The following is a 25,614-nucleotide window of genomic DNA, read 5'->3' on the forward strand; positions in this document are numbered from 1 at the left end:
TCTAGGAATCCATCCATTTAAATTGTCCAATATGTTGGTCTATAATTGTTCATAGTATATTATGATCCTTTGTGTTATATGGTATTGGTTGTAATTTCCCCTCTTTCACTAATCTGAGCTCTCTTTTTTTCTTGATAAGTCTAGCTAAAGTTTTGTTCATTTTATCTTTGCAAAAAAAAAGCCAGCTTTTTTACATTGATTTTTTCTATTGTGTATAAGCTCCTTCCAGGGAGACAGAAACAACCTAGAGCAGGCCAGAGAAGGAATATGGAGATATCACCTGCCAGCCTTCCTCTGGGGGGCATCATACTCTGCCCCTAGGTGTGTGCTAAATTAGAAACTTTTTAAAAAAAATTTGTTTGTCTGCACTCTTAGTTGCAGCCTGCAGGATCTTTTATCTTTTTTGCAGTATGTAGGATATTTAGTTGCGGCATGTGGGATCTAGTTCCCTGACAAGGGATGGAGTCTTGGCCACCGGACCACCAGGGAAGTCCTAGAAGCTTTTAAAGTAGCAGATAGGCCGCTTTTAGGGAAAGATTGGGAGATGAGTGTTTGTCTGCTCAGAGCTAGGAGTTTTAGGGGCCTGTCCCACACTTGGAAGTCTTAAAAAATTGAAGCATTAGATCTTGGGTCCAAACCCTTTGCTCCTCGGGGTGAAGCTGGGAACTGTGAATTCCCCCCTATTGTGCTGAGGGTGGGGTTTATAGTGAAAGCCTGTCTCATTCTTACCCATTTCTTTCATTGTGGATGTTTTCTTATTCATTCAGTGTATAGCAGTCACTTGGGTAGTTCCCGCATTTCTGACAGTGAGAATTGCTCTGTGTGTAGCATAGATTCATTGTGTTTGTGGGAGGAGGTGAGTTCAGGAACTTCCTCTGTTACCAGCTTAAACTGGACTCCTTCATTTTCTTGTTAGACCTTTTGTTCTGTGCATTCCTACCCCACTCATCTAAATTTCTTTTATCCTCCTATTTTTCCATAATCCTATTCAAATAAAGTAGCTCTGAAATAGCGGATACACTTATTTTCATTCTAGATGTTTTAAGTTATTTAAAAATACCCTGTACAGATTGTTCATATTCCTCTCACCCCTACTTTATTCCCTTTCATTCCCAAATCACTTCATCACTTAAAGAAATGTTTTTGTTGTTTAGTCACTAAGTCATGTTCAACTCTTTTGCGACCCCATGGACTGTAGCCCCCTAGGCTCCTCTGTCCATGGGATTTCCCAAGCAAGAATACTGGAGTGGGTTGCCATTTCCTTCAGGGGATCTGCCCTACCCAGCGATTGAACCTCGGTCTCCTGCATTGCAGGCAGATTCTTAGCTACCCGGAAGCCCTTCAAGAAATGTTACTAAGATTTTAATTCTTTTATTTCCTCCCTGTCACCAAACTTCCATCCAAATACAGACATACATACTGTCTTTTCCTTTCCCCTTCTTATATTCTAGTTTCTTCATTTATATAAGGGATAGACTTGATAAATTCTGACGTCCCAACTCTATTATGAATCCAAGAGATCTTCCTCCCAATAGAAAAATAATATTTTAATATGAAGGCTAGGTTTTCTGTATAGGGGGAAAGCTCCTTAACTAAGCAACTTAGTGTTATTGGAGAATAGTGGTGTCCTAAACCAGATTTCTAACAAGAAAAACAAACAGTCTTTGGATTGTTGTAAACCAAAATCTTCAGAAACCTTGCTAAAAGAAGTTAATGAAAAGAGTGTATCGGTGGCATTGAAGAAAACCTCTGAAATCCTTCAGGATATTGACAATCTTCTATCAAACTCTAAATGGTGAAAAATGGAATTAGTATATTATTAAACCCTGAAGATATTATTTAAGTGATTGGTAGAATATTATTAGAAAGCCAAGAAATTATATATATACATGACTTGTGTACAATGATTATATGAGAAATGATATCTAACTTTGGAGGTGTTTTATCTAACTTGTAAATTTTAAAATATATATTTGTATATTATTAATAAAGAACCATTTAAGAAATTTGAACAATTTATCTCAGATTTGAGAAGAAAATTTTATAAAACTTTAGAGTTGTTGCTGTTTTGTCTTGTGGAGCATTCACTATTAATCAAGATTTTTTTTTCATTTTAATATGCAGAATTGTGTGCATTGGTCATTTGCTATTTAGTCTCTCTACTCCAAGTATTTTTCAGATCTATGAGAAGAGACAGCTCTTTAAAAAAAAAAAACACACACACACCTTAATGTGGGCAGTATTGCTGCAAGCTAAGAATGGAGCACTTCAGCTAAGACTAAATTTTATCTGAATTTGTCTCATGTTACCAAATATTTTCATTTGTTTTGAACACCTCAAAAGATTTATGCTACAAAATACATGAAACCAAAAGAGAAATAAGCTCACCAAAAGTAGTTCATTGCACCTGTCTATTGGGAAAGAACAAAACCATACTTCTAAAAAGATTTCGGGATTATACCAAATATAACAAGAAATGTTCAAATTAACTTACGATTTCTTGAGAAGACCAGCCTCTTCACATAAAAGGGAAGAAGCAGCAGAGGAAACAAGAAAAACAGTGTGAAAAAAGCAGAGTGTAACAGGTTAGGAGATACAATGTAAGGAATTTGAGCACAATGCTTTCTTCAGTTCCTCCCACTGGGCTCCCTGCCACCTTCAAGTATCAGCACAAATATCCCTCAGAGGGGCTTCCCCCAGTTACTATTACATCACCATATTTATTTTTTGTGGTCTATATCTTCCACTAGAATTTGAGCCCCATAATGTTATTTTATAGTCTTATTAACAAGCATAGTGTCTGGCATGTTGGGAACACTCTGTGTGTGTAAATGAATAGCCCCTTTGGGCAGTAGACTGACCACAGAAATAACAGTTCCATTTTGGTCGCAGGAAACCATCTATGTTGTCCCTAAATAACTCCAGAAAGCCTCGACTATAGTAAGACATGTACCCATGCTGCCATAAGGGTAATGCCAAATTGTTATTGCATTCAGACAGAAAACTCCGTAACATGACTAAAAGCACTGTGGTTAATGTATTCAGTGATAAATATGTTTAATAAGCTTTTAAGCTGTGCAGGTTAAATATGTATAATTTCCTCCCTCAGCTGAGTCATTCCCATTAGCTCAAAACCAAGAGTATCACTTTGCCAACAAAGGTCCGTCTAGTCAAGGCTATGGTTTTTCCAGTAGTCATGTATGGACGTGAGAGTTGGACTGTGAAGAAAGCTGAGCGCGGAAGAACTGATGCTTTTTGAGCTGTGGTGTTGGAGAAGACTCTTGAGAGTCCCTTGGACTGCAAGGAGATCCAACCAGTCCATCTTAAAGGAGATCAGTCCTAGGTGTTCTTTGGAAGCAATGATGCTAAAGCTGAAACTCCAGTACTTTGGCCACCTCATGCGAAGAGTTGACTCATTGGAAAAAACTCTGATGCTGGGAGGGATTGGGGGCAGAAGGAAAAGGGGACGACAGAGGATGAGACGGCTGGATGGCATCACCTATTCCATGGACGTGAGTTTGAGTGAACTCCGGGAGTTGGTGATGGACAGGAAGGCCTGGAGTGCTGCAATTCATGGGGTCGCAAAGAGTGGGACACGACTGAGCGACTGAACTGAACTGAAGCGTGTGTCAAGCAATGTAAACTTCTATAGCAAAAACTGAGCCACACCTTAAGGATCTGTGAGAGACCTAGAAGTTTGCTTGAGATGGAAGATTCCAATTTTCTACCGTCTCCTTCAACTATATATTGGTATTGATACAATCCCACTGCTACCCTTGCACTACATCCAACACTTGTTTTGAGAAAGTAGGTAAGAAGGAGAAAGAAATTTTCCTCTGAGTCCCCTCTTTTGGGCCAGTACTTCCTAGGGTCAAATGTCAAGCTAGATGTCTCCTTGGTGCTTGGAGAGCACCCACCACTCTCAAGGCAGGGAGTCGGGATGGGAACTGGTCAGACCTACTAAACACCTGCACCTTGTCAGCCCAGTTAATCAAGGTCAAGCTACCCTTTATGTTGTCTCTTTCAACCCGGGGGAATTAACAGTCACGATTAAGCCTTCTAGCCTTGTCACTGTCGACCACAAGGAGCGGCCCCCAAAGTCCACTGTACAAACGCAGAGTAACTATCAAGAACTCCCCAAGGGGGCGGTGGAGCGCCGCAAAAGAGCTTCAGGCCTGCAAAGTCGCGCGGTCTCGCGGAGTGATAAACTACTACGCCAGCCGTAAAGGATCCCTTGCAAGAAATCGGAAACATCTCAATACATCCGGGACAGCCGGTGTCTCCGAGCTCAAGCGTCTAAGGCCACGCTTCCCACATTTGGTGAGGTTAATTATGTGTCCCCGCTTCCCGCCGCAGCTTGGGTGGGCTGTGGACATCTCCGGCTAAGCCGAAAACGAATCCTCATGTTGAAGACGGAAACCAATAAGGCACTTTTCACTTCCCACCCCATTGCCCCAAGTGTCTCCTTTTGGGAAGCACGACTTTCGAGGTTAACAACGAGATACCCACCCTCGCGGCTAACGAACACTCAAGTAGCGTTCCAGTCGGAGGGGATGGAACCAGTATCCCGGCGTCCTCTCGGCTTCCGTAACAGTGTAGCCGGGCGGTGATGTAACCGCTCTGGCCTGCGGCCGGCATCTCTATGGTACCGACAGGAGGGTGGAGGGGGTATACGGGGGCGGGGCCGCCGTTCGCGTCGCAGGCTTGCTTCAGCAGGCGGAGCAGATGGTGGTTGCTTTTGGTCCTCAGCGACGAACAGACTGTATGGACGCCGCGAAACTGCGTCCTGAGGTGGGAGGCCGGAAGCGGGGACCACTTGAATCTGAAAGTCTAGAAGATCCAGGTTCCCGGTGGGGAAGGCGTGCCGGGGCGGCAGGCGCATGGGACCCGGGAGTAGGTGGAATGTGCTCGACCGGCAGTGGCCCGGAGCCCTTCGGCTTTGTCGCGCCTTCTAGGTCCCATAGGCGTCCAGCCCTCACCTAAGCTCCGCGCCCCTTGCGTTTCCTTGGGTCTGGGCGGGGTGCCGGCGCTCTTGCCTGCGTTGCCGCTTGCCATCCTTACCGGGCTTGAGGGCCCTTAATGCGCCCCCGGCTCAAGTGCTTAGTCGCTTAGTCGTGTCCGGCTCTGTGCGACCCCTTGGACTGTAGCCTGCCAGGCTCCTCTGTCCACGGGATTCTCCAGGCAGGAATGCTGGAGTGGGTTGCCGTGTCTTAAGAGGATCTTTCTGACCCAGAGACTGAACCTGTATCTCGTGTGTCTCCTGGTTTAGCAAGCGAGTTCTTTACCACTAGCGCCACCTGGGAAGCCCTGAAGGCCCCATTGTTGATGGCATTATACTGTAATGGAGATGGTGTGTGGTAGAGTTTGGCTGTTGCAGAAAGTGTCTCCTGCAAGTCATGGAAATTGATGATCTGGGTAACTGGCTGTTATGGCAGGTATCATTACAAATAATATCTTTAGTTCACAGGCTGAGGATTGCTAACTTGCTTCCCCCTTGTATTAGTATAATGACCTATTAAACACCTTGAGCACATTAGCTTCATGCATGACAAGTTTAAAAGAAAATTACAATTCTTGTAATGAACTTGCCCAACAAAAGTGAATATGTAAAATAAACGTTAAGCTATTTTACAGTTTAAGAGGTTCTAGAGCCCATTCTATTTATGGGGGAGGAGCAGGAAGTGGGGAAACTGGAAGGGAAATGAAAAATGGGACACTTGGGTGTTCTCAGTTCAGTCGCTTAATCATGTCAGACTCTGCGACCCCATGGACCGCATCACTCTTTGCGACCCCATGGACTGAGTGTTCTAATCAGAGATAGTAAGAGGAAGTACACCTATTAAATTTCTCATACCCAGAATCTTCTATACATCTGCACCAGTAGTTGCAGTGGAATAGATGTTCAAGTTGTGTGTTTCTGGGGCCATAATTATACCTTACTTGAAAAGAGAAACTACTATTTTAGCTATCCATGCTGCAAAACAAATTACCCCAAAGCTTAGAGACTTAAAAGAGTAAACAGTTGCTACCTCACTGTATATTTGGGCCAGGACTTTTGGAAGAGACTTAGCTGGTGGTTCTGCTCAGGGTCTCAAAGTTGCAGTTCTAGATGTTGGCAGGGCTGCAGGCATCTGAAGGCTTGACTGCGGCTGAAGGATCTGTTTCGGAGTTTACTCAAGTGTGCTTTTTATTCCTCTCTCATCAAGCAAGCTGCTTATACCTTCCATTTAAAATGCGATTTGTGCTACCCTGTTATGTGTATCCGTTCCCATTCATAAACTACTATATAGTTATTTTGTAAACAATTTTTTCTTTTTCAGATCACTTTAAATTTGGATCATCATCTAAATACTTTAAGTGATCTTTTCTTGTTTCATTTTGGTCATGACACTTCATTAGCTACCTGATCATTTTTGTATCTGAACTCAAGTAAAGTATATGGTGAGTAACATTTAAATATATTTATTGATGGTGTGAAAATTGTTTAGTGAGTGAAAAAAAGATGAATGTCATGAAATGACTTTACAGAGACATCATGCAATTTGCAGTTAGGTGGATGATGACCTTTTATTTCTGTGTGCTTTCTGGGATGAGATTTGACAGTGAATCTGTAATTAAATGCATATGGAAGCAAAGTCTGAGTGGCAGAAGAGCTGTTCCGTTAGGACTCTGCATACTGTGCCCAGCCTACGTTCTCCTCGCACTCATCCACCTGACTGGCCGCCTTTCTCCTTAGGGCTAATTTACAGGCCACAGCTTACTGAAGGAGGGGGATATTGTTTGATGCTGTGGCACATCTCTGGCTTGGTCATTAATTCAAGCTTTGTGTGTCCCAGTTTCCATCCAGCTAAGTGGATAATGACATTATCTTTGGTTCAAGGAATATTTTATAAACTTTCTATATACTGAGCCTTTAAACACATTGACTTCTTTATCCATTCAGATGTCAAATGCTTACTTTGCAAAGTAGATACAAATGATTCATGACTTATGGAGCTATAAATCTTAAGGTATATAGGAAGGATTATGACCTTGGAGGTCTCTTTTGCATTTTGGTTGTATCTCTTGGTTGAAAATACCTTGAAATCATTATTTCCTAATCCTGGAAGAATCTGTAGACTATAACTCAATATTTGTGCTTTAGGGAACAATTTTCATTTTTGAAAATGACTAAGAATTTGAGGGGGGTTCCCTGATGACTCAGTGGTAAAGAATCTGCTTGCCAATGCAGGAGACAAGAGTTCAATCCCTGAATTGGGAAGATCCTCTGAGGAAGGACATGGCAGCCTACTTCAGTATTGTTGCCTGGGAAATCCCATGGACAGAGGAGCCTGGTGGGCTGTAGTCCATGAGGGGGTCACAAAAGAGTCAGACCTGACTAAGGGACTAAACAACAAAAGAATCTGAGGATTGTATTAGGGTCCAATATCATTAACAAAATAGCTGTTCTCTACAAAGCAAGTATTCTTCACACTATTAATTAAATTATTTAAATTAAATAATAATTTAAATTAATTAAAAATACTAATGGAATCTTCATAAATTTATTTCATTTAGAGATATAGAAATCTTTCATACAGACTTCGTGTGCCAACCAATACATAAATGTAAATACATTATTTTTATATTACACTATAAATTGGACTTACGAGATTTACATACAACTTTACACCTTCACAGTTGGCACTAGTGATAAAGAACCTGCCTGCCATTGCAGGAGATGTAAGAGACACAGGTTCAGTCCGTGGGTTGGGAAGATCCCCTAAAGGAGATCATAGAAGTCCACTCCAGTATTCTTACCTGGAGAATCCCGTGGACAGAGGAGCCTGGCAGGCTACAGACCATAGGGTCACACAGAGTTGGACACAACTGAAGTGACAGCATGCATGCACGCATACAACTTTATTCATGTTTATTATTGTTTTTTAATGTTGTATAGCCTAATATTTTTATTAACATGTATAATGCTATATATATATTTCTGCATTTTAAAAAATTACACTTTTATGAAGCTGCGTTTAAAATTGTGGTCTGAGTTTAATTAATTCTAACTAACTTTTCAAAGGAGTTTTATTGGTTTTGTGTTCATGATAGATATTGAAAATTTGGGGGAAATCAAAGAAAGGAAAAAAATAATCACATGTAAGCCCACCAGTCGAATAAACAGTCTCCCTGATTTTTTACATGATGTACATATTTTTAACAAAAATGTAATATTTTATGTATTATTTTATAGGATACCTTTAAAATTTTAATATCTAGTATGTCAGTAAATTGTGAATAAGTATTTTTTAATGACTGCATAATAATATGGAATTTATTTCAGTAGTCCTGTATTTTGGACATATAGTTTCTAACTTTTCCTTATAAACAATGCCATGCTGAACATCCACATGTAACTCTATATATATCTAATTAGTTTCTTAGGATAATTTTGTAGAAATGGAAATGCTGAGTCAAAAGTGTTTGCTCATTTAATTAATCATTTTTGGTACATATTGTCAAATTGTTTGAGAAAAGTTATGCCGATTTATACAACTGCTGATACTCTATTATAATAAAGTGATCATTTCCCCATCACTAACAGATCATTAGTGATCTTTTGTCAATCTTAGATTGAAATCTCATTGTTTTAAATTAAATTCAATTGATTACCAATAAAGTTGAAATATTTTAATACTTCTCTTGATCTTTGTATTTCCTTCTTCTCCAAATTGCCTTTTCTTAGACATAGGCATGTTATCATTGAGATACTTATTTTTTCTTTTTGTTAATCTTCTTTTCTTCTTTATTTGGCTACATCAGGTCTTAGTTGCAGCGCTCAGGGTCTTCATTGTGTCATGTGGGGTCTTGCGTTGTGGCTCACAGACTCTAGCTGTGTGTGGTGTGCGGGCTCCAAAGCGCACGGACTCAGCAGTTGTGGCGCGTGAGCGTGGTTTCCCTGTGGCATGTGGGACCTCAGTTCCCCCTGACCAGGGACTGCACCTGCATCCCGTGGACTGCAAGGCGAATTCTTAACCACTGGGCCGTCCCATCTTCCCGTTAATCTTAAAAACTCTTTGTAAAGTAAGGCTTCATATCTTTCTCCATCATAAATTTTCTAAATTTCCTGCATGTATTAGTCTTTAACTTTGCCATACAGTTTACATTTTTATACAATAGTGTCTATCAGTATTTTTAAAATACTTTTGAGCTCCTCTCTAAAAGTCTAGCCAAAATAAAAAAAATAAAAAAATAAAATAGCCAAAAAATTAAAAAAAAAAAAGTCTAGCCAGCTGGACTATGTAGAAGTCTGTTTACAAGTTCATGTAAATATCCCAAATTTGGTACCAAACTGATTACAAAAGCTCACTTGACCATGGAAAATTTCCAGGCAGCTAGTCAGTCAAACTGATTCCCTCTCTTAATTTAACCAGAGAAATGATCTGTATTATTAATATAACACTCTAATCCGTGTGAATGTGACATTTTGAAATCTAAAGTGGTTTAAACAACTCTGCCATTTAAAAATGAGCATTGTGCAGATGATCCAGTCACAGGTTTCACCTGATGATTGCCTTTTCAGGACCACTTAGCAATTAAAACCTTTTGTAACAGAACCCATTACCATGGCAGACTGGTCATTATCCTGCTCAGTATAGTATATATTTGAGATTCCTCTTCTAACGCATGTAGAAGGAGAAAAGAACCACTTTCTACTAGTTATGCGGAAAAGGCCAAATACTATCTTTTCCAACCTCCCTTGCAGCTCGGGAATGGGCATGTGATCTAGGCCCAGGCAGTGCCCAACTCTGGCTTTTGTATTGAGAGCAAAGAAACAGAACTCCAAGAATTTTTTTATAACAGCAGCAGATGAGGCAGAACTAGCAGCAATGCCAGTGATAATATCTGGTGATGGGTTAAGCAATGTAAGCTGGGTTCAGGGGCAGGGAGGTCTTCACTGCAAGTGTCTGGTGTCATGTGCACTGAGGTGCTTGAGTTATAGTTTGAAACTTGTTTCTTGAAACCTGGCAAGTCTGTGATTTCCCAATATCCTTTTAATAAATGCTTTTTACTTTTATTGCCAGACTGCTTTCTGTTCCATGTACTTAAGAAACCTAACTGACATAGGATCTGAGTAAAATAATAATTGTTCCTTACCAATTTGGAATGGTACATACATTTCCCCCTTCTGCAAACACACACTTGATCTGTCTCAGATTTTGTGTTCACCTTTCAGTGTTCACATCACTCTTCTTTTGCAAGTTTGCTTGCTAAGTCTATTCAGTCATGTCCTTGCAATCCAATGGACTGTAGCCCGCCAGGCTCCTCTGTCCATGGAATTCTCCAGGCAAGAATACTGGAGTGGGTTGCCATTTCCTTCTCCATGGGTACTTCCCAACCTAGGGATCAAACCTGCTTCTCTCATGTCTCCTGCATTGGCAGGTAGGTTCTTTACCACTAGCACCACCTGATGTTGAATGCCAGTCTGAAAACAGTCTGTGAAGCTGCTAAAAGAAAACCCCTGTTATGATTTTGATTAGAGGTAGATTAAATTTATAGATTAATATGAGGACAGTAATACCATCCATGTTGTCTTCTTACTCAGTAAAGTGGTCTGGCTCTTGTTATCAGTGAAGTTCCATCAAAGAAGCAAAACCACTTTGCATGCCAATGAATAAGAAAGACCTGTAACTGTAGGGACTGGGAGAGCAGGCAGTTGCCTCTGAGTCTGTTTTTGGGCCTGAAGCATGTCAGCTAGACAGCTGGGACGGGAAGGTGGATGTGGTGAGAACAAGGACATTGCAATCTGCATTGGCCTCTCACCGGCTTTAGTTTCGATGCTGTGGGTGACCTGCAGAAGAGGCCCAGGACTTGGAGAGGGTGAAGGAAGATATGGTGGGAGTTGAAGGAACTGCAGGCCTACCTAGCCTGCTCACGCAAGCAAGGTGAGCTGACAGATCAGCAACAACACATGAAACCTCCACAGTGTGTCTAGCACCAACCTTCAGAGTTTAAAAATATGGCTGCTGCTTCACTTCTGCTTTCCAAGTTCCATGTACAGGGTCTCCTACAGACGGCACTACACATCCGAGGAAGGGGGTTCTGGGAAGTGTACTTCCAGCTTAGCTGGAACATAGCACAAAGCCACAGAGCTCTACAAAGCTAATTAACATAATATAGTTCTGTCATTTTCTTCACGTGTGGTGCATTATCTGTTTATCCTTGATATTTGAGTTTTTATTGCTGTTATGAATGTTCATTTTCCTGCACTTTCCCCTTACGATTATTGCTGGTATAATTTATCTTGAATTAGCCACCTTTTGCAACTTAAATTCTAGGATAGGCTACTTTGCTTCAGTTGTGTCCTACTCTGTGCAACCCTATAGACTGTAGCTTGCCAGGCTCCTCTCTTCATGGGTTTCTCCAGGCAAGAATACTAGAGTGTGTTGCCATGCCCTCCTCCAAGGGATCCTCCCGACCCAGGGATCGAACCCATCTCTTTTGTCTCCTACATTGACTGGCAGGTTCTTTACCACTAGCGAGATCTAAGAAGCTCTAAATTCTCACAGTTTTCAATGTATTATCTTGAATAGGCAGTCATTTCACTTACAAATTAATGTAATTGTCTTTTTCTTCCTGAGGAGGGTAATGATACATTTTCACTCTCCCTCCCTCTATCTCTTCTGAGAAAAGGAGTAAAAGTGTTTGTCTCTCAGTTGTGTCGACTCTTTGTGACCCCATGGACTGTAGCCCACCAGGCTCCTCTGTCCCTGGAATTCTCCAGGTAAGCATACCGGAGTGGGTTGCCATTTCCTACTCCAGGGGGTCTTCCTGAGCCAGGGATCGAACCCTGGTCTCCTGCATTGCAGGCAGATGGAAGCCCCAAGAAATGGAGTATTTTCTGCCAGTAAACAAGGATTTCACAGTCATCATCCGTTCCATTCTCCACTGTGAATTCCTGAGCCCTAAAGGAACTCAGGAAAGAGAAGAATACCTGCAACCTCATACCCATCAGATTGCAGCCACTCCCTAGAGTCAGCTCAAGAGACCTCAAGATGTGAAAAACACAGGATACTGGCCCAGGATTGCTGCGATGCAAATGAATGATTTCAGTGAGCCCAGACTCTTGCATGTTCTCAAACATAGAAAAGCACTAAATTCCTTAAGTTGGAATATCTGGTTTAACTAACAGTAATCTTTTGATGTTCAGACTACCTGCCGTTTGTTGTAAAACTTCTATATAACCTGGCTCCGCCCCTCTCTTCCTCAAGCCTAGCTGTTCTCACAGGATTACTTGAGATGCCCATCTCCTGGGCTTGAAGTCCTAAAAATCCCCACCAAATAAAGCGTAACTCTCAACTTTTACCCTGTGACTGTTTTTTAAGTCAACACTTGCTTGCTTCATCGCATTGATTAGAAATGCCAGAACAGTATTATAATAGCTGTACTGTGTCTGACTTTAAAGGTAATGTTTCTTGGTTTTCATTCATTTTGGTTTCTTATAACCTACCAATTCTTAATGTTTAGTGAACATAAGAATTACCTGGTATTCACACTTGCTAAAAATGGAGATTTCCAGGAAAAAATGCTGCATTTTCCTAAATGCCATTTAAGCATTTACTAGGCAATACCTAGTGGATAATAGATACAGTGTATGATGAATTTTCATTAATTCATTCAACAAATACTTAGCATCCACAACCAGAGCATACTTCTCAAAGGTAATGGTTCTGCTGGGATTCAGAAAGCTATAGTGGATAAGATTGGCAGCAGACCACCAAACAGTGACCATGACCGTTTTTTTGGTGCAACTTTGGCTTTTGAAAGTGCTTTGGAGCTTCTTTTCTGTCTAGCTGCTTAGCTTGTTGCCACCGGTTTTCATTAAAAAATCCACTTTTCCTTGCAGGTCACAATCTGATTGAGAAATGGTTTGTTGTTGTTGCATAGAATAAAAGAAGACAACACTTCAAAATGATGGTGTTGGTTTTTTTTTTTTTTTTTTTTTGGCCAGCTCTTGAGGCCACCCACTTTATTGGGATTTTTTACCTTTTCAATTTGCTTCAAATGCCAAACAGCTGTCGAATGGTTGATGTTGAGTTCTCCAGCAACTTCTCACGTAATTGTAAGAGAATCAGCTTTGATGGTAGCTCTCAGTTGGTCACTGTCAACTTCTGATGACCGGTCACTATGCTCCTTGGCTTCAGGGCCCTAGTCTTATTTGCAAAACTTCTTGAACTACACTGTACGTTCGTTAGCAGTTCCTAGGCCAAATGTGTTGATGTTACTTGTTGTCTCTGCTGCTTTATGACCCATTTGGAACTCGATTTTAAAAATCACTCAAATTTGCTTTTTGTCTAACATCATTTCCATAGTCTAAAATAAATGTAAAATAAACAGCAAGTAATAAGTCATTGGTGAAAAACAAAGCGAGAAATGTACATTAAAATGGTATATAACATAACCACATTTAAGAGTGTATTCCAACATCAAATGGCAAAGTTTAACAATGTAAAACTACAGTTACTTTTGCCCCAGCCTAATACCACTGCTGCTTAATTTTGTTTGTGTTTTCTAGATATTTTCTCAGCTCTTTATTTTCAGTATTGCTGAGACTTTTTGTTTGAGATGTTTTCTTATGAACAGTAACTTAATAGATGTTTCTTTCTTTTCCAAGCTGTCTCTTTATAGAGAAATTTAATACATTCACATCTATTATAGTATTTGTGTTTGACGTGTTTGTTTCCTTTTTTTTTTTTTTTTTTTTTTTGGTATGTGAGGCTGGGAGTAAAATTGTCTTGATAGTTTACTTTTCTACTTTGCTATATTGAGCAAGTTTTCTGTGTTTTTCTCTTCTTCCCATAAAAATTTTAAAAACCTGCTCCTTGATTATTTTTTCCCAAAAAATTGTATATAAGTATTATAATTTCTAAGGCAAAAATCTTAAAATTCACAGTTGTCACATAGATGCTATGATTTAGTTACGTTTAGAGTCCCTGTTATAGTCCTGTTCTCTCAGAGCTCTGTAATTGTCCCACAGTGTTCAGTGTTGGGGTAAATTACACTCTGTTTCTTTTGCGGGTAACTGTTGTTGCTGTTTTGGGTCTTAAGGATTTTATCTTTATTTTTTAATGTTTATTATTTTTATATTTTTGGCTGCTCAGGATCTTAGTTGCAGCATGTGGGATCTAGTTCCCTGCTGCTGCTGCTGCTGCTAAGTTGCTTCAGTCGTGTCCAACTCTGTGTGACCCCATAGACGGCAGCCCATGAGGCTCCTCCGTCCCTGGGATTCTCCAGGCAAGAACACTGGAGTGGGTTGCCATTTCCTTCTTCAATGCATGAAAGTGAAAAGTGAAAGTGAAGTTGCTTAGTCGTGTCCGACTATTCACGACCCCAGGGACTAAGGCCTACCAGGCTCCTCCGTCCATGGGATTTTCCAGGCAAGAGTACTGGAGTGGGGTGCCGTTTCCTTTTCCACTAGTTCCCTGACCAGGGATTAAACCTGGGCCCCCTACATTGGGAGCATGGGGTATTAGCCACTGGACCACGAGGGCAATGTCCAACTCTTTGTCCTTTTTTTTTTTTTCTCCCTCAAGCTTTTAGAAAATTCTTTGAATGTATTTTTATTAATTGTGTTTTTTGAAGCATTCATTTTACTATGAGTTGCTTGTTTTGACTTTTTATTTGGGCAGTCAGGTTTTTTATTTCCATAATCTCTTCCTTGTTTTCAGATTGCTCCTTACATGAAAGGTTGCTATTGTTACTGACAATAAAGTATATTTTCCTAACTTTTTAACATCTTTATTGGAGTATAATTGACATATGATAAACTGCATATATTTAAAATGTGCGGTTTGATACATTTTGGTGTGGCTATGAAACTCTGAACCATGAAACTGTTACCACAGTCAAGGTAATGAAGTAATGAATCTGTCTTACCAGTTTTCTTATGTTCCTTTTTAATCCTTCCTGCCCCTCCTTTCTTGCATTTTCTAGAATTTTATATAAGTGGGATCATACTAGGTACTTTTTAAAAAAACAGTTCTAGATAAGAAATTCAAACTTAAAAGTAGAGTATAATGAACTAAAGTATATTCATTACCTAAATTTAACAATTATAACATTTTCCCATACTTTATTTGGTTCTTAAAAATACTTTGTTTTATAACAGTTTTAGGTTTACAGAAAAATTGAGCAGCGTAGAAAGTATTCCCATATATCCATTCTTCCTCTACACATTTCTCCCTATTATTAACTTTTTCCAAGAGTGTGGCATGTTTGTTTGGCTTCCCCTGTGGCTCAGCGGTAAAGCATCTGCCTGCAATGCAGGAGACGCAGATCTTCCTGGGTCAGTCCAGGAAGGTTACCGTCCACTGGGTTGCAAAGAATTGGACAAAACTGATCATGCACATACATTACATTTCACACACACATTTGATACAATTAATAAATATCGATATGTTATTATTGACTAACGTCCACAGTTTACATTAGGGTTCATTCTTTGTACAGTTCTATAAGTTTTTGTGCTAAGTCGCTTCAGTCGTGTCCAACTCTTTGTGACCCCATGGACTATAGTACGCCAGTCTCCTCAGTCCAAGGGATTCTCTAGGCAAGAATACTGGAGTGGGTTGCCATGCCCTCCTCCAAGGGATCTTCCTGACCCAAGGATGGAACCTGCATCTCTTTAGGGCTCCTGCATTGGCAGGTGAGTTCTTTACCACTAGTGCCACCTAGGAAGCACCCTATGGGCTTTTACTGTAGGCTTTTTTCCCCCCATATTTTGTTTCTCCAGTTGGGTTTTCCCAGTTTGAAGCTAAAGGTTAAAAAAAAAAAGCTGCTATGTGCATTGATGTGCAAGTCTTTGTGTGGATGTTTGCTCTCATTTCTCTTAGGTAAATACCTAGGAATGGAATGACTGAGTCATATGGTAGGAGTATGTTTAACTTTCTCAGAAACTGGAAAGTGGTTGTATCATTTTACATTTCCATCAATAATGTGTGAGAGTTCTGATCGCTCCACATTTTGCCAACATTTGGAAATGGTCAGCCTTAAATCTTATCCATTCTGATAGTTACATTTGGAATCTCATTGTGGTTTTACTTTCCATTTTCCTAATAATTAATGATGTTGAGCATATTTCATGTGCTTATTGACCATTTGTATATCATCTTTGTAAAGTACCTTTTCAAATCTTTGATACATCTTTGTATCAGCCTGTTTTTCTGTTATCATGTTTTGAGAATTCTTTATTCTGTATACAAATCCTTTATCAAATACGAGATATGCAAATATTTTCTCCCGATCTATGTCTTGTGTTTCAATTCTCTTAACATTGTCTTTCAAAGAGCAGAAGTTCTTAAGTTTAATGAAGCTCAATTTATTAACTTTTTTAAACAATGGAGTTTTGATACTGCTACCAAGAACTCTTTGTATAACCCAAGGACAAAGATATCCTCCTGTGTTTTCTTCCAAAAGTTTTATAGATTTGTTTTACTTTTACTGTGATCCATTTTGAGTTAATTTTTATATAGGGAGGAAGGTATGGATTGAGGTTCATTATTTTTGCATATGGATATCCAGTTGTTATAGCACCATTTGTTGAAAGGAGTGTCTTTTCTCCATTGACTTTCCTTTGCATATTTGTCAAAAATCAGTTGACCATGTGTGTGGATCTGTTTGAACCCACTCTCTATTCTGTTGCACTGATATATTTGTCCATCTTCATAATGGCACCACATTCTCGGTTATGTAACTTTATAGTAAGACTTGAAGTCAGATGATGCAAGTCCTTCAACTTAGACATTTTTAAAGGTGTTTTCCTATTCTAGGTGTTTTGCATTTCTCTATAAACTGTTAGAATATATAGATACAGAATATATACAGTGATCTATGTATAGTTTTTATTACAGAATGGAAGTTGAATCATTCTCAATAAATCATTTAGTCTTTAATGCTCAGAACTAGACACAACAATACAAATCAAAAACTTCAGGTATCACACAATATTAATAACTTGATAAGTGACCTCAATATTGTATGCCAGGTGAGCACTCAGAATTATGATTGCCTTTTTATGCCAGTTAAGGTCCTTTGGTTAGAGATAATAGTAAGGAAATGGGGACTCATTGAGAAAATCCTGAAGTAGCTCATAGAAGTGAAAGGTGAGTTGCAGAAACCAGGGCTGCTCTGAGAACCTTAGAGATTGGTCCTGAGGACTTGATGTCCTTATGATTCTTTTTTCCTAGGCTCTTCCATGTAGTGGAGTCCATGCTCTATAAGAAGTAAAGGAATTTTCTCCATCAGCTCCACTTGGAAAAATTCTGATAAGGAGTCCAGTTGGCCTAGCTGGGATCACTTTCATCAGCAGATTAATCACTGCTATTCACTACTATAAAATTATTACTAATTAGTCATTGCTATTTAACCACTACTACTAGTAAGGGAGGCAGGGAGTTCTAATTGGTCAGCTCCAGACTCTGGGTATTGTGATGAGCACTTTTCCCAAAGGAAGGTGATGCGGTTATCAGAAAAAGTATGAAAAGCAGTTGCTGGAGTGGATGCCCACTACTCTGTAGTACACGTTGCTGAGAGAAAGATTTGATGACTTCAAAGTAATACTAATCTGTCAGCAGGTTTTCTTAAATTTCCCTTGATACATGCTACCATCTAAACAGTTGTTCCTACAAGGCTAATCTGTTCTCTTTGGGCCACGTGGCTTATTATATATAAACTTAAGAAATACTATTTATTTCAATACTTGAAAGTTTCTAAGACAGTATATCATAAAATGTTCTTACTGTATACACTCAAAGGTAACCATGTGAAGTAATGGATATGCTAACTGTATTGTGATCATTTCACGACATATATGTATATGAAATCATCACATTCTGCAGCTTAAACTTACACAGTGCTGTGTATCAGTTATATCTCAATAAAGCTGGGGGGAAAAAATGAAATTACAGATAACAGTTAGAGAAAAAAGGACTTTCCTGGTGGTACAGTGGATAAGAATCCACCTGCCGATGCAGGGGACTCGTTTGATCCCTGGTCCGGGAAGATTCTACATGCTGCAGAGCAACTAAGCCCAGGTGCCTGGAGCCTGAGTTTCACAACGAGAGTAGCCACCGCGATGAGAAACCCCTGCACCACAGCTAGAGAGTAGCCCCCGCGCACCACAGCTAGAGAGTAGCCCCCACTCACCGCAGCCAGAGAAAAGCCTGGGCAGCAGTGAGGGCCCAGCACAGCCAAAACTAAGCAAGCAGTTGAAGAGATGCCAATGTTTACAACTTGATTTTATACTTCTAGAATTATTGCTGGAATTTTTTTATTTACATATCATATGGCATCCCATAGTCTTCATTAATATTTTTCTCTCCTTTCAATTTTAGGATGACTGGGAATGTAAACAAGAACAAGCTGTTTGTTTTGTGATGGCTTTTAGCATGTACTGACATACTGTTTGCAATGGCATCAGAGACTGAGAAGACTCATGCTCTACTCCAGTCGTGCAGCACTGAATCTCTTCTTTCCAGCCTTGGTCTGGGCTTATTCTGCACAGTAGCTGACAGACTTCTTCAGTTTCCCATAATTCAACAAAATGCCTGGCTTCGTGCACTTTCAGATAATTCAGTACACTGCGTGATTGGCATGTGGTCATGGGCAATAGTCATTGGAATCAGGAAGAAGACTGACTTTGGAGAAATCATTTTAGCTGGATTTTTAGCCTCTTTTATTGATATAGACCACTTTTTGCTATCTGGATCCATGTCTTTAAAGGTAAGAAGCATATATGTTTAATTTTTCTGGTCTTTGATTACTTTGACGCCATGATATTGATATTTATAGCATCAGTTTAGTTAGAGCTAGAGAAGATTAGCCTTATTTTAAAACAAGAAAGCCCATTCATCCAATTTTTTTGAGCAAACACTTTCCTGAGGGTTCAGGAATGCTACTGACCACATTATATCACATCACAAAGTGCTGTGGATGTGCCCAGAGCAAAGTTCAATGATTGTAACTGAGGGGTTCCATTCCGGCTTTATAGGAGATGTTTTAACCAAGTCTTTTTTTTTTTTTTAATTCAAGTACAATTGATTTAGAATGTTGTGTTAATTTCTGCTGTACAACAAAGTGGTTCAGTTAAACATATATATACATTCTTTTTTAAATATTCTTTTCCATTATGGTTTATTGCAGAATACTGAATAGAGTTCCTTGTGCTGTACACTAGGACATTGTTGGTTATCCATTAGCCAAGTCTTGAAGGAAAGATTAAGTTCTATACTGTGCTGTGCTCAGTTGCTTCAGTCTGTCCAACTCTCTGCAACCTATGGACTGTAGCCCGCCAGGCTCCTCTGTCCATGGGATTCTCCAGTCAGGAATACTGAAGTGGGTTGCCGTGCCCTCCTCTAGGGGATAGTCCCAACCCAGGAAGCAAACCCATATCTCCAGCATCTTCTGTATTGCAAGCAATTTCTTTACCTGCTGAGCCACCTGGAAAGCCCATTAGCACACTAAGACCCCCTAAATCTTGTTCCCATTAGCTCATGGTATCAGAATGTGGAGAAGCACCCATAGATTTGTCTCCTGACTACTTTCATAAGGCATGTGTCTGGTGTTATCAACTGCACACAGCCTCCTGAATGCATGCTTTCTCCAGCCCTGCAGAGCCTCTCAAACTGCTTCTGTAAGTGACATATGCAGTAAGCAAGGGCACAAGTATAAGACAAATGCTAATTGAATAATATCGGAGCAGCATTTCACATACTTCTGACTAGCACAGGATATGAAGTAAGTGAAGAACAGAACCAGGAAAAATCATGTCCTAGAGCAGGACTGGTAGGAATTTACCTATTTTTGCGGGCAAGCTGTCACTTCAGTCATATCTGACTGTGTGACCCTATGGACTGTAGCCCACCAGGCTCCTCTGTCCATGGGGTTCTCCAGACAAAAATACTGGAGTGGGTTGCCATGCCCTTCTCCAGGGAATCTTCCCCACCCAGGGATGGAACCTGGATTTCTTAAGTCTCCTGTATTACAGGTGGGTTCTTTACCACTGGTGCAACCTTGGAAGACCGATCTATTTTTACTTCTATGATTTTATGATATATCCTTCTTTTATTATTTATCTATGAATAAAGGTTCTACATGAACATTTTAGAAATCAGGCAAGCAGCAGAAATATCTTGTTTCCTCTTTGTGTATGTGTGTTAGTCGCTCGGTTGTGTCCAACTATTTGCTACCCCGTGGACTCCTCTGTCCATGAGATTTTCCAGGCAAGAATATTGGAGTGGGCTGCCATTTCCTTCTCCAGGGGATTGTCCCGACCCAGGGATTGAACCTGGGTCTCCTGCCTTGCAGGCAGACTCTTTACTGTCTGAACCACCAGGGAAGTTTCTTCCTTAGAAACTATTAATATAAATAGTCAATATCTGTCCACACATCCAGAGCATAACTACTATTCATCTCAACAGGAGGCCGTTGCTCTCCTCCAAGCAGTGACTACCATAGGCGCCCCCATCCCACCCTATTACTGGGGAGCATGTTATGCTGTGAGTATAGAATTTAAAACCCTGGTTTGATTCCTGGGTCAGGAAGATCCCCTGGAGAAGGGGTAGGCTACTCACTCCAGTAGCTCCCTGATAGCTCAGATGGTAAAGAATCCACCTGCAATGCAGGAGACCTGGGTTCCATCCCTGGGTTGGGAAGATTCCCCTGGAGGAGGGCATGGCAACCCACTCCTTGCCATATTCTTGCCTGGAGAATTCCCATGGACAGAGGAGCCTGGCAGGCTGCAGTCCATGGTGTCACAGAGTTGGACATGACTAAGCTGCTAAGCACAGCACAGCATGGAACTTAAAAACAGAGGTGGAGACTAAAACGGCATAATGCAGAAATGTTTTATGTTTTGACAAAATATAAATAGGCAACTAAAAATATGGAGGAGGGAGAGGGATAAGAATGTAGAATAAATAAACTCTTTGATTGATGTTTAGCAAGTTGTTGTTCAGTCGCTAAGTCATGTCTGACTCTGCGACACCATGGACTGCAGCACGCTAGGCTTCCCTGTCCTTCATCATCTCCAAGAGTTTCCCATGGATCATTCATGAATTAAGCCTGAAAAACTTGCATTTGTTTAGATATTGATTACATTTTTACAATAGTTTAGAGATTCTATTGGTTTATTTAATGCTACTTTCAAATCATGTTTAAAATAATACACTCTTTGTAATGCTTTTGTAAATAAATTTGAAAGTATTCAAGGCCAATATGAAATAGTTACAACAAAAATACTCCCCTTTATGTATTTATTAATTGAAGAATGGAGTAGGGGAGAGGCAGAATAGGAGAAAGAGATTAAGAGGTACAAACTATGAAGTATAAAATAATTAAAATACAAAGATGCAACATACAGAGCAGGAAATATAACCAATATTTTATAACAATGTTAAATGGAATATAACCAATAAAAATATTGTATAGCTATGTTGTATACCTGAAATTAATATATCATTGTAAATCAACTATACCTCACAGTTTTTTATGTTTAATTGAAGCGTATTTTATTCAATTGTGAGACTTTTTCATTGCTTTTAGAGGCCCCAACCCACTCCAATACTCTTGCCTGGGAAATCCCATGGACGGAGGAGCCTGGTAGGCTGCAGTCCATGCGGTTAAAAAGAGTCGGACACAGCTGAGTAACTTCACTTTCACTTTTCACTTTCATGCACTGGAGAAGGAAATGGCAACCCACTCCAGTATTCTTGCCTGGAGAATCCCAAGGACGGGAGCCTGGTGGGCTGCCATCTATGGGGTCACACAGAGTCGGACACAACTGACGTGACTTAGCAGCAGCAGCAGCAGCAGGGCCCCAAACAATTCTTTAAAACTCCAAATTTACTCTAACCATACATTTAGGATATAAATTGTATTGTGACTTTTCTAAGCACATAGTAGGAAACTTTAAAAAGTTACGTGTTCTTGAGATCTTGATTTCATTTTTAGTGCAAAGTGTATTTGGAGGTGACATAGATAATGTTCCCTTTGCATTTCCAGTAGCCTGCAGGAAAACACATACTTATGATGTTAGGCAGCGTCTATAAAGTGTTGTTTGCCAAGAAGGAGATGATACTAGCTACCGCTTTCTCCCTGCAGGCTGCTCTGAGTCTTCCACGACGCCCTTTCCTTCACTGTTCTACCGTGATACCCACTGTGGTTCTGACCCTAAAGTTTACAATGCACTTCTTCAAGCTCAAAGACTCATGGTGCTTTCTTCCCTGGATGTTATTTATATCCTGGACCTCACACCACATCCGAGATGGAATTCGCCATGGCTTGTGGATATGCCCATTTGGAAAAACTTCTCCTTTGCCATTTTGGCTTTATGTGATAATCACATCATCTCTACCTCACATCTGTTCATTCGTTATGTATTTCACAGGGACCAGACAAATGATGTCTTCAAAACATGGAATTCATATTGATGTGTGAGATAACCACGTGGCAGTCTTTGAGAACCACTGGTTGAGACAATGACAACCAACATTAAAGTGAATTTAAAACACATGTTAGGTATTTATAGTAATTATAATAATTCCTAAATCCTCTTGCTCAGGAGGCATGTACATTTCTTAAAAAATTATCTGTATTTGTTGTATCCCTTTCTTCTATAACACTGTAGTGCAGTATCAGAGTTTCACTCACTCTGTGGTATATTTTATCATTTCTTTTCTTTATCTGGCTTTACTAATATTATTAGATTAACATCCAACTAAGTTTTCTGGAAATATGCCTTTAAGGTAATTCATTTCCTGATGAAAAACAGCTCAAATTTTAGGATGATTAATTTGTGAAATGTTAGCATTTTATTTGGCTCCAAGTTTTTCTGAGATATTGAAACAAGAAAATGGGCAAAGTAAGTGAGATTATGAATAAGATGTATAATGAATGCTAACGTTTCCTCATTTTATATATTTTGATCCTGACTCATTTGCCAAGTGCTTTAGTGAGTTGTGACTACTGCCAGAAACTGCTTTAGTGCACTTATAATATTCTTAAAAGACAATAGCGTTAGACCTAGATTATTGTTTCAGAAATAACTTTGGGGAATTATTATAATTTGTTGGCTGTAGTAAGATTCTACCGAAGTATTATTTTTTAGTATCTTTGCTGTCAAATCTCATGTGTTGGAGTTTTAACTGTTTTGGAAAACATAACTAAATTTAACAAAATATTTGTTTAAAGTTAACATTACAAAATATTGATACTTGACCCATCACCATCGAATTCACAAAAAAGGACCTAACCAATAATGTCATTTCAAATGTAAGCTCCTGAATGTGCCATTAAAATTGCTTTAGTTGCTATCAATTTGTTTATATGCTATTCTAAAATACTATACCAGCTAAGTCATTTCTTAAAAATTTGCCTAATACTGACAGACAATTTTTTTTTTTTTTCCAAAAAAGGTAGTATTAAGAGATTGGCTTTTTCCTCTGTTCTTTAAGTTGATCTTCTGTTAAAAATAATTAACCTTCATTGGAGAAGGAAAATTGAGTTGCTGTAAGCTTTACATTTGCAGTTTAATGTTACTTTGATATAACAGGTACCCCCAAAGCACCTGTTTTTGTTTTTGTAGCATTTGTACCAGCTGCTGTCTTCAGATTTTCTTACACGTTTGTTTGTAATGCTGGTGATTTTGTGCCTTAATCTCTAAGAAGTGATGAAGTGATGAAGTGATTAAGCAATGCCTTATCCAAAGCAGATTTTTCTTATTAAGTTAAACAGAGTTCTATAAATTGTTATAAAGGGTCAGGCTCTTTAGTTTTTCTTCTTCTTGTTAACTAATTGGTTGCAATCTGTTATATTTTATAAAATAATTCACCCTTACAATCCATTCTTGTCTTTCCAGAGCAATTACTGTGTCAATTTGGTTGGTTTAATAGTATACATTATATAGTGGGGGTAAATTGATTAAGGTAGAGATTTTCTTAAAGCATTTGATTTCAGAAATCCATGGAAATAAAGTTATCTTGTGTAATTTTTCTGACTGAATTACACAACTCTCCCTTTTTTTGCTTCTCTGTATTAAACAAATTAATATCATAAAAATATAGGGCCTTAAATAAGAATGTCACCTGGGCATTTTGGAGGTTGTCCTAACTTCATTAGAGTGGGAACTCACTTTGACCATGTCTCCTTGCTTAAACAGTAACTTCAGATTTTAAGTGTGGCTTTATCTTTGTTCCTACCTCCACCATCAGAAACATTTATTGTCCTCTAAGTGGTCTCTGAAAGCAGTTGGTTGTAACGTGTAGAGATAGAGCGACCAAGTTCCCATGCCACCGTTTTGTTCCTTCTCTTAGCAGAAGAGCTTGTGGCAGTACAGTTTATGCTGTATCGTCCTTGTACGTGTGTGTTTTCTCTGTTCTCTAGACATTCTCCTTTCTTCTAATGTTGCTCTCTGGCTGTATCACTGATCTGACCTCCCAGCCTACTGTTCTCTTGAGCCACTTCTGTTATACTGGCTACTCAGGAGAACTTCTACCAATAAACTGTTTTTTACTCATCCCAAGCCTACTTTCTTTTAGCAGTAGATTAAGAACCCCTGCCACCTCTTCTTAATATCTTCTGCTTCTGTTAGGTCTATACGATTTCAGTCCTTTATCGAGCCCATCTTTGCATGAAATGTTCCCTTGGTATCTCTAATTTTCTTGAAGCGATCTCTAGTCGTTCCCATTCTGTTGTTTGCCTCTATTTCTTTTCATTGATCACTGAGAAAGGCTTTCTTATCTCTTCTTGCTATTCTTTGGAACTCTGCATTCAGATGCTTATATCTTTCCTTTTCTCCTTTGCTTTTCTCTTCTCTTCTTTTCACAGCTATTTGTAAGGCCTCCCCAGACAGCCATTTTGCTTTTTTGCGTTTCTTTTCCATGGGGATGCTCTTGATCCCTGTCTCCTATACAGTGTTATGAACCTCCATCCATAGTTCATCAAGCACTCTATCTATCAGATCTAGTCCAAGAAATGTCAATAACCTCAGATATGCAGACGACAACACCCTTATGGCAGAAAGTGAAGAGGAACTAAAAAGCCTTTTGATGAAAGTGAAAGAGGAGAGTAAAAAAGTTGGCTTAAAGCTCAACGTTCAGAAAACTAAGATCATGGCATCCGGTCCCATCACTTCATGGCAAATAGATGGGGAAACAGTGGAAACAGTGTCAGACTTTATTTTTCTGGGCTCCAGAGTCACTGCAGATGATGATTGGAGCCATGAAATTAAAAGATGCTTACTCCTTGGAAGAAAAGTTATGACCAACCTAGAGAGCATATTGAAAAGCAGAGACATTACTTTGCCAACAAAGGTCCGTCTAGTCAAGGCTATGGTTTTTCCAGTGGTCATGTATGGATGTGACAGTTGGACTGTGAAGAAAGCTGAGCGCCAAAGAATTGATGCTTTTGAACTGTGGTGTTGGAGAAGACTCTTGAGAGTCCCTTGGACTGTAAGGAGATCCAACTAGTCCATTCTGGAGGAGATCAGTCCTGGGTTTTCTTTGGAAGGAATGATGCTAAAGCTGAAAGTCCAGTACTTTGGCCACCTCATGCGAAGGGTTGACTCATTGGAAAAGA

General features: G+C 39.6%; 2 protein-coding genes across 6 annotated transcripts in view; both read left to right on the forward strand.

Moving 5' to 3' along the window:
- Positions 1-2,019, forward strand: part of C20H5orf34 (chromosome 20 C5orf34 homolog) — a 32,429-nt gene extending 30,410 nt beyond the window's left edge. For all 4 annotated transcript variants that reach the window (XM_018065515.1, XM_018065517.1, XM_018065516.1 and 1 more), the window contains exon 13: positions 1,606-2,019. In XM_018065515.1, coding sequence (XP_017921004.1) covers positions 1,606-1,799 — 194 coding nt within the window. In that variant the 3' untranslated portion in view covers positions 1,800-2,019. The remainder of the gene's footprint in view (positions 1-1,605) is intronic.
- Positions 3,559-24,044, forward strand: TMEM267 (transmembrane protein 267). Of its 2 annotated transcripts, XM_005694736.3 has the most exons (4): positions 3,559-4,791; positions 6,321-6,441; positions 18,375-18,762; positions 22,141-24,044. In XM_005694736.3, exons 3-4 carry the CDS (start codon positions 18,451-18,453, stop codon positions 22,474-22,476), a joined length of 648 nt encoding a protein of 215 aa, XP_005694793.1. In that variant the 5' UTR covers positions 3,559-4,791; positions 6,321-6,441; positions 18,375-18,450; the 3' UTR covers positions 22,477-24,044. The 2 variants fall into 2 exon arrangements, with proteins under 2 accessions (XP_005694793.1, XP_013828253.1); XM_013972799.2 differs by lacking the exons at positions 3,559-4,791; positions 6,321-6,441 and adding an exon at positions 11,742-11,767.

This window comes from Capra hircus, chromosome 20 (assembly GCF_001704415.2).
Source record: "Capra hircus breed San Clemente chromosome 20, ASM170441v1, whole genome shotgun sequence".
NCBI classification, from domain to species: domain Eukaryota; kingdom Metazoa; phylum Chordata; class Mammalia; order Artiodactyla; family Bovidae; genus Capra; species Capra hircus.